Source organism: Lepus europaeus, chromosome 21 (assembly GCF_033115175.1).
Source record: "Lepus europaeus isolate LE1 chromosome 21, mLepTim1.pri, whole genome shotgun sequence".
Classification (NCBI taxonomy): domain Eukaryota; kingdom Metazoa; phylum Chordata; class Mammalia; order Lagomorpha; family Leporidae; genus Lepus; species Lepus europaeus.
In genome coordinates, this window is record NC_084847.1 from 44,778,381 (window position 1) to 44,787,751 (window position 9,371).

General features: G+C 42.5%; 1 protein-coding gene across 1 annotated transcript; it reads left to right on the forward strand.

Moving 5' to 3' along the window:
• Positions 1-6,450: 6,450 nt before the first annotated feature.
• Positions 6,451-8,733, forward strand: LOC133750741 (transcriptional coactivator YAP1-like). Its single transcript, XM_062180403.1, has one exon. The coding sequence runs from the start codon at positions 6,451-6,453 to the stop codon at positions 7,927-7,929; it is 1,479 nt and encodes a 492-aa protein (XP_062036387.1). The 3' UTR covers positions 7,930-8,733.
• The last annotated feature ends 638 nt before the right edge of the window (positions 8,734-9,371 follow it).

The window sequence follows — 9,371 nt, forward strand, 5'->3', positions numbered from 1 at the left end:
ACAGATTTATGTGTGGTTATCAGTCACATTGAAAATCAGAGAATAGCTTATTGAAACTGAAGAACTAAGAGCTAACAGACTTGATAACTGATTAAGGAAGTATATTTGCATGCTCATTCCGGCACTCAGCCTTACCTGCATGCAGCCATGGAGGGAGAGGGAAACAGTGGGAGTCCTTAATCCCTCCTCCTGCCTTGGCCCACAGTTAGCTTATTCATTCTTAAGGAACAATAGATGTTTCCTTAGTCAATAGTTAGAGTCTTAATGAAATGTCATGTTACCTGGACATCAGCTGCAGGGTGACTTCATAGCATGGGACACTATCATGGCTGACTTAGGCCTCTGCAGTCCCCACTCTGTTCCTAAGTCCACAGTCAACAATCAATCTGCTTAACCTCTTAAAAACTGTAAACTTCCCCCCTTTCTTCTATAGATCTACTGGCTTATTGCCTCCATTCAGCCTTTGTCATACTTTAGCTGGACCACTGGTAATAGCTTTCTAATCATTTCCTCATTGAGAATCTGGTCATAAAAGAGAAAACTAAGTATGCCACATGCCATTAGATTACAGGAAACAATTTAAGCAGCTATTCAAGTCACACATATACTTCAATGACATGGCTCCAACTATTCTCCATCATTTCCCAAATCACAAATTTGGACTGTGTTGAGTATTTCCAGTTTAGTATCCTTCCTTCCAAAAAAACATGTGGTAGAGTGCTTACTATAATTTTCATCAAGGTAAAAGAATCTGAACCTATTAATCAATGAGTAAGGGATCCCAAATGCACCTCAAAGAAGGAGCAGTGTTGACACACTTTCGATTGTAATCACTACTTTCAAATACATACTCCAATGTAGAGAAATTAAAATGCTAGAGGGGAAAAGGCAACTTCCTTCTTTTTAATCAGGAAGGCTAAATACCCTTGGGGAAAACTTCAGACTCATATCTCATCATAAAACTATTCATTTACCAGCTTACTACCTCCTCACAGCATAGTGTAAGCCCATGTCCCACTCAGAGAGACTTCTAACTGTTCAGAAACAAGGCAAGATTAGTACCTCAGGAGCCATTATCATTTCCAAAAGCACTATATCAATAGTTTCTGTTTGAGACATTTCAATGTAAATAGGAAACTGGTTATTCACAGTCATTTCAACTGCATGGTTATTTCAAGTAATATTCATGTCGTGAAATCTGTTATCCAAGTAATAGACTTAAGTGAATATGCAAAGTTACAAAAATGAAGTAAAAAAGTCTATCTCCTCTGAAGCCCAATAACCCTATCTGAAATGAAACTAAACAGAAAATTTCAACTAAACCCTTAGCTTTTATTTATCTAAATGATACAGCCAATCTTTGAAGTTTAAGAAAAAATATTAAACATAATCATTTATTTCCAAAATTGCTTTTCATTGAGCAAAACCCTAGTTCTTTATTTCATTCTTTTTACAACTTTTGATAAGATTAAATACTGAGGTTCAGTGGAACCATCAAGGTAGAAAATGATCTATCACCAAATTTGAAATAATCCTCCATCCTTCAGTAATATTAGTCAGCAAGATAGTTTTGCAAATTGGAGTTCATTTTCCCCAATTTAAGTAAGTCAAAATTAATGTCAGAAAACATCTTCTGCAACTTATTAATCAATCAAATAAATTCATCATTAACATCCAAAAGTAAATATTTGCCACTAAATCTGTTTGGGGTGAGTTTAAAAAATCTTGAGTTGTTTTTTCCTAATGAAGTTTAGAATACCCATCATGGGCATGTTAAGATAACTGGTAAGTAAGCATGTTTTCTAACATTCTAGGAAATTATCATTAAGTAACAGCACCCCTATAAAGACTATGTAACAAGAAAAATCCATTTACATCTTATTTGCAATTTACACTTCACTTAAATGGTTTAGAATCATAAAAGCATCCATGGAGACAGATTTAAAAATTATTATACAACAATATTAATAGAAAGTGATGGCTTAAGTGCTACAATATGTTTCTTGAATACCTTCACATTAAATAGTATTTGAAAAAAAAGCCCCTGGTTCTGCTTAAGGGCAAGTCCCACCAAAGCTACTCATTATTGGAATTTCCAACTTGAAAGTCAAGCTAAATAACAAGGAGTAATTTGCCAATTAGAGCTTCCTCCTTTTTTCTCTTTATTCCTTAAACATCATTCAGGGACTGAACTGGTCAAACAATTTTAGTTTCAAAACAGCAACTGAAAAGGTTTAATTTGTGTCTCTCTAAGGTGAACCTGTCAAGAGGCAGCATTGATGCATTCCATACACCCCAGCAGCAATTTCCCTTAAAGACAGTGAAGTGAGTTTCTACTCTTGTGAAGGATGGGGTTTCTGTTGCTCATTTCCCATTATTTTACTTTAATTAATGACCTTCAAATTTTGCACTTGTTTCCAAGATATAGGTACAGGCAAACACTTCTTGGAAAAGACCCCAGAAGCACAGGCAGTCAAAACCAAAATTAACATTTGGGATTGCATCAAATTGAGAAGCTTCTGTACTTCAAAAGAAACAGTCAGGAAAGTGAAGAGGCGACCGACAGAATGGGAAAAAATATTTGCAAACTATACTACAGATAAAGGATTGATAACCAGAATCTACAAAGAAATCAAGAAAATCCACAACAACAGAACAAACAACCCACTTAAGAGATGGGCCAAGGACCTTAATAAACATTTTTCCAAAGAGGAAATCAAAATGGCCAACAGACACATGAAAAAATGTTGAAGATCACTAGCAATCAGAGAAATGCAAATCAAAACCACAATGAGGTTTCACCTCACCCAGGTGAGAACGGCTCACATTCAGAAATCTACCAACAACAGATGCTGGAGAGGATGTGGGGAAAAAGGGACACTAACCCACTGTTGGTGGGAATGCAAACTGGTTAAGCCACTATGGAAGTCAGTCTGGAGATTCCTCAGAAACCTGAACATAACCCTACCATACAACCCAGCCATCCCACTCCTTGGAATTTACCCAAAGGAAATTAATTTGGCAAATAAAAAAGCCATCTGCACATTAATGTTTATTGCAGCTCAATTCACAATAGCTAAGACCTGGAACCAACCCAAATGCCCATCAACAGTAAACTGGATAAAGAAATTATGGGACATGTACTCCATAGAATACTATACAGCAGTAAGAAACAATGAAACCCGGTCATTTGCAACAAGATGGAGGAATCTGGAAAACATCATGCTGAGTGAATTAAGCCAGTCCCAAAGAGAAAAATATCATTTGTTTTCCCTGATCGGCGACAACTGAGCACCAAAGGGGAAACCTGTTGAAGTGAAATGGACACTATAAGAAACAATGACCTGATCAGCTCTTGTCCTGACTCTAGATGTACAATGTAATACTTTATCCTTTTTAGTATTTGTTGTTGTTGTTGTTCTAGTACTATTGGTTGAACTCTGTAATTAACACACAATTTTTCTTAGGTGTTTAAATTTTAACTGAAAAGTGATCCCTGTTAAATTTAAGAGTGGAAAAAGAGAGGGTGGAGATGTACAATTTGGGACATGCTCAATCAGACTTGCCCCAAATGATGGAGTTAGAAATGTGCCAGGGGATTCCAACACAATCCCATCAAGGTGGCATGTACCAATGCCATCTCACTAGTCCAAGTGATCAATTTCAGTTCACATTCGATGGCTCGGATAGGTCTAAGAAACAAAGGGATCACACAAACAAGACAAGTGTCTGCTAATACTAACTGATAGAATCAAAAAGGGAGAGAAGGATCCAACATGGGAAGTGGGATACACAGCAGACTCATAGAATGGCAGATGTCCTAAATAGCACTCTGGCCTCAGAATCAGCCCTTGAGGCATTTGGATCTGGCTGAAGAGCCCATGAGAGTATTGTAGGCATGGAAAGCCAAGATACCATGGAAAAGAAAAAAAAGAAGAAGACCTAAATGAAAGATCTCTGTGAGTGAGATCCCAGTGGAAAGAACGGGGCCATCAAAGAAGGAGGTACCTTTCTCTGAAGGGAGGAGAGAACTTCCACTTTGACTATGACCCTATCAGAATAAGATCAAAGTCAGCGAACTCTAAAGGCTTCCATAGCCTTGGCAACTCATGACTAGAGCCTAGGGAGATTACTGACACCATGAACAGGAGTGTCAAGTTGTTAAGTCAGCAACAGGAGTCACTGTGTACTTACATCCCATGTGTGATCTGTCCTTAATGTGTTGTCTAATGTGCAGTGATGCTATAACTAGTACTGAAACAGTATTTTTGCACTTTGTGTTTCTGTGTGGGTACAAACTGATGAGATCTTTACTAATTATATACTGAATTGATCTTCTGTATATAAAGAAAATTGGAAATGAAAAAAAAAACCTGGTGTTAAATTGGAAATGGCATAGAAAATTAATTAATTTTTAAAAAAACATTATGTAGGATCTCTGTCTTTAATGTGCTGTACACTGTTATTTAATGCTATAACTAGTACTCCAACAGTATTTTTTTTTCATTTTGTGTTGCTATATGGAGGCAAACTGTTGAAATCGTTACCTAATATATACTATACTGATCTTTTGTATATAAAGAGAATTGAAAATGAATCATGATGTGATTGGAAGGGGAGAGGGAGTGGGAAAGGGGAGGGTTGTGGGTGGGAGGGAAGTTTTGGGAGGGGGATGCCATTGTAACCCATAAGCTGTACTTTGGAAATTTATATTCATTAAATAAAAGTTTAATTAAAAAAAAAAAGACTATTGTGTCAGCTGGAGCCGTGGCTTAACAGGCTAATCCTCCGCCATGCGGCGCCAGCACACCGGGTTCTAGTCCCAGTTGGGGCGCTGGATTGTATCCCAGGTGCCCCTCTTCCAGGCCAGCTCTCTGCTATGGCCCAGGAGTGCAGTGGAGGATGGCCCAAGTCCTTGGGCCCTGCACCCGCGTGGGAGACGAGGAGAAGCACCTGGCTCCTGGCTTTGGATCAGGGAGATGCGCCTGCCATGGCAGCCATTGGAGGGTGAACCAATGGCAAAAAGGAAGACCTTTCTCTCTGTCTCTCTCTCTCTCTCTCTCACTATCCACTCTGCCTGTAAAAAAAAAAAATGTCAATGTGTTTCAGGAATCTGCAAGCATCTTCAGACCAAACCTCTCTCTCTCTGTGTATGTGCATGCGCATGTGTGTGTCTGCGTGTGCTGATGCAAAAAATTCTGAAATCCATGCATACAAGGGGCCTTTATAAAGGTCACAGAAAATATGCACAAGGACAAATATTTCTACCAAAATAACTTATCTCTTAACTTCATTTTAAAATAAATTTTCTGAAGTCTTCATTTAACATATATGTATCAAAAGTGCTTAACGCAAAAATTGGAGCAAGGACCACCAAGAAGGCAAAACCAAAATGAAAACTGTGTGAACCTAGGAAGGACCACAGTATTCTCTAGTAGTATGAGCCTGACAAGAGAGGGGGTAATATAAACAGCACTTAGAGGCCCTTGGCGACATTAGCATTTCTTGCCTACATTTTCTTAAGTGTAACTTGAGTTTGCATCTCAACTCGAGATTCCAATTATTAACAGAATTTTTGGATGCAGAACCTCTAAATTGCAAACACATTTACAGATTAACACTAAATCCATGAAGTCCCCCACCTATGAAAACAGAACCTGAGGCACTGAGCTTCCCCATCAAAGAACCATTAGCACAAGAAAAAGAGGCTTCATTTCCTCACTGAGAGCCTACAGGTGACCCCTGGGGGAATTGCTTCCTCTTCTGAACCTGGTGCCAGGAAAATTAAAGAACTGCTTTTCGGTGCTCTGGCACAGGCGGCGGAGGCCGGAGTCTGCAGGAATGTGGTAACTTGCCGGGGAAAGTTTCCCTCGGCGGGCGGGCGGCCGGGGATTTAGTGCGGGCGGGCGCGCAGAGGAAGGAAGAGCTGGGAGGAGGCGGAGCCGGCGAGCGGCTCGGGCGGGCGGTTCTCTCAGCTTTAGTTTTGGCGTCTGAGGCGAGTTTCCGTCTCAGTCGGGCGCAGCCGCCGCCGGGGAAAAGAAAGAGAGGAAGGAAGGAACAAGAAAAGGAAATAAAAGAGAAAGGGGGAGAGGAAAGGCAGCTAGCTGTCCGGCGGCTCCGTCCAGGGAGCTGAAGGGAAAAAAAAAAAAAGTTCTGAGGTGCTGCAGGTCCGAGTTTCTGGCAGCCCCTCCCGAGGCGCCGCCGCCAGACCAGTGGAGCCCGGGCGCAGGGCGGGGGCGGAGGCGCCGGGGCGGGGGATGCGGGGCCACAGCGCAGCCCCCCGGCCCTGAGAGCGAGGACAGCGCCGCTCCCGCCACGCAGCGCCGCCCGGCCCGCCGCTCTCGTCGCTTCTCCAGTCGCGGCCCGTGGAGCCGGGGCGTCCCGGCGGAGCCCTCGCCCGCCGCCTGGTCACGGGGGTGCGCGTTTGGGGGGGGGGGGGAGGCCGAAGCCATGGATCCCGGGCAACAGCCGCCGCCTCAGCCGGCTCCCCAGGGCCAAGGGCAGCCGCCCGCACAGCCCCCCCAGGGGCAAGGCCCGCCGTCCGGGCCGGGGCAGCCTGCACCGCAAGCATCCCAGGCGGCGCCCCAGGCCCCCCCCGCCGGGCACCAGATCGTGCACGTCCGGGGGGACTCGGAGACCGACCTGGAGGCGCTCTTCAACGCCGTCATGAACCCCAAGAAGGCCAACGTGCCCCAGACCGTGCCCATGAGGCTCCGGAAGCTGCCCGACTCCTTCTTCAAGCCGCCGGAGCCCAAATCCCACTCCCGACAGGCCAGTACACAGCATGTTCGAGCTCATTCCTCTCCAGCTTCCCTGCAGCTGGGAGCCGTTTCTCCTGGGACACTGACCCCCACTGGAGTAGTCTCTGGCCCAGCAGCTACACCCACAACTCAACAACATCTTCAACAGTCATCTTTTGAGATACCTGACGATGTTCCTCTACCAGCAGGCTGGGAGATGGCAAAGACGTCTTCTGGTCAGAGATACTTCTTAAATCACATTGATCAGACAACAACATGGCAGGACCCAAAGAAGGCCATGCTCTCTCAGATGAATGTTACAGCCCCCACTAGTCCACCCGTGCAACAGAATATGATGAACTCGGCCTCAGGTCCTCTTCCTGATGGATGGGAACAAGCCATGACTCAGGATGGAGAAATTTACTATATAAACCATAAGAACAAGACCACCTCTTGGCTAGACCCAAGGCTTGACCCTCGTTTTGCCATGAATCAGAGAATCAGTCAGAGTGCTCCAGTGAAACAGCCACCACCCCTTGCTCCTCAGAGCCCACAAGGGGGTGTCATGGGAGGTGGCAGTTCCAACCAGCAGCAACAGATGAGGCTGCAACAATTGCAAATGGAGAAAGAGAGACTGCGACTGAAACACCAAGAACTGCTCTGGCAGGCAATGCGGAATATCAATCCCAGCACAGCAAATTCTCCAAAATGTCAGGAATTAGCTCTCCGTAGCCAGTTACCAACACTGGAGCAGGATGGTGGCACTCAAAATCCAGTATCTTCTCCTGGGATGTCTCAGGAATTGAGAACAATGACAACCAATAGCTCAGATCCCTTTCTTAACAGCGGTACCTATCACTCTCGAGATGAGAGTACAGACAGTGGACTGAGCATGAGCAGCTACAGTGCCCCTCGAACCCCAGATGACTTCTTGAACAGTGTTGATGAAATGGATACAGGTGATACCATAAACCAAATCTCCCTGCCCTCACAGCAGAACCGTTTCCCAGACTACCTTGAAGCCATTCCTGGGACAAATGTGGACCTTGGAACACTGGAAGGAGATGGAATGAACATAGGAGAGGAGTTGATGCCAAGTCTGCAGGAAGCTTTGAGCTCTGACATCCTTAATGATATGGAGTCTGTTTTGGCTGCCACCAAGCTAGATAAAGAAAGCTTTCTTACATGATTATAGAGCCCTCAGGTAGACTGAATTCTAAATCTGTGAAGGATCTAAGGAGATAAGACATAATACCTGATATTTCCAAATAAGCCGGTCACAGTTTTATGGCCAATACAGAAACAGATGAACAAACGTCCAGCAAGATTCTTTCATCCACTCTTCTGCTCTTCCTTGTCCATTGCTGCTGTTAATATATTGCTGACCTCTCTCACAGTTGGCTCTAAAGAATCAAAAAGCAAAAAACAAAACTGTTTTATTTCTTTTGCTATTATAACTACTGTTCATTTGGGGGCTGGAGGAAGTGAGCCTGTTTGGATGATGGCTGCCATTCCTTTTGCCCAGTTAGACATTCACCAGTCATTTTAACTAAGTACTCAGACTTGGAAGTCAAATGCTTCATGTCACAGCATTTAATTTGTTCAAGCAATTGTTTCTTCAGCTGCCTTTGGCCAGTGGGAAAACATGACTTACTGGTCTGACAAGCCAAAAATGTTGTATCTAATATTGAATGATTAATGCTGATTTGAAGAGATAGCTGAAACTAAGGCTGAAGACTGTTTTACTTTCAGTGTTTTTTTTTTCCTCCTAGTGCTATCATTCGTCACATAGTGACCTTGATTTTATTTTAGGAGCTTATAAGGCATGAGACAATTTCCATAGAAATATATTAATTATTGCCACATACTCTAGTATAGGTTTTGGTGGATATTTTATGGTTTTTTGTTTGTTTGTTTTTGTTTTTGTTGGAACCTAGGCAAATTACCATATTAGTGAATCTGTTTATAGGTATAGCTTGGAGCGATTATTGTAGTTCTTTTGGTAAAATCTACATTTCCTAGTTTTTTACCATATTATTTAAATCTTGATTATTCGCTCTCTATACACACACACACTTAAAATGTTTATAATAGTGTGATAGCAGAATCTATCTTTGTTTTTAGGTTTCTCTACTTTCCAGTTTATTTTTAAAATGGTAGCTTTGAATGTATGCATTTAGAGTACATGGCTAGTAGTTTATATTCACAGATAGTTTAAACTTGATTGGGGTAACCTACAGATGTTTGAGGTAGTTTAGTATTCTAGGAAGGGCTGTTAACATGGATAGTGCCTAGAGGGGTACTGTGTGCCCTCTGAACACACAACAAGTAGTATCTGATGGATTAGAAAGGAACAAACAAGAAAAGGCTTTATTTTCCCTCTTAGACTTCCCTGGACGAATTTTAAGTCTTGATGGGAAATCACTGAGTAGGTTTATCATGTACACGACAGAAGTAAGCTTTATAATGGTTTGCTTTCTTTAGCTTTGGAAGTTTATTTCTCCCTATTCTTGAAAGTCAATTCTAGTACTTTGGTTTCATTTGCAATGAACACATTAAAGACTAGATTGAAATATTACCTGCAAAATTGTTGGTGTAAGACTTGCTCCTACTTCCATATACTGAAAATTG

Excerpts from the sequence above, each read along its gene's own strand:
- LOC133750741 (XM_062180403.1), top strand. The coding sequence starts at position 6,451 with ATGGATCCCGGGCAACAGCCGCCGCCTCAGCCGGCTCCCCAGGGCCAA.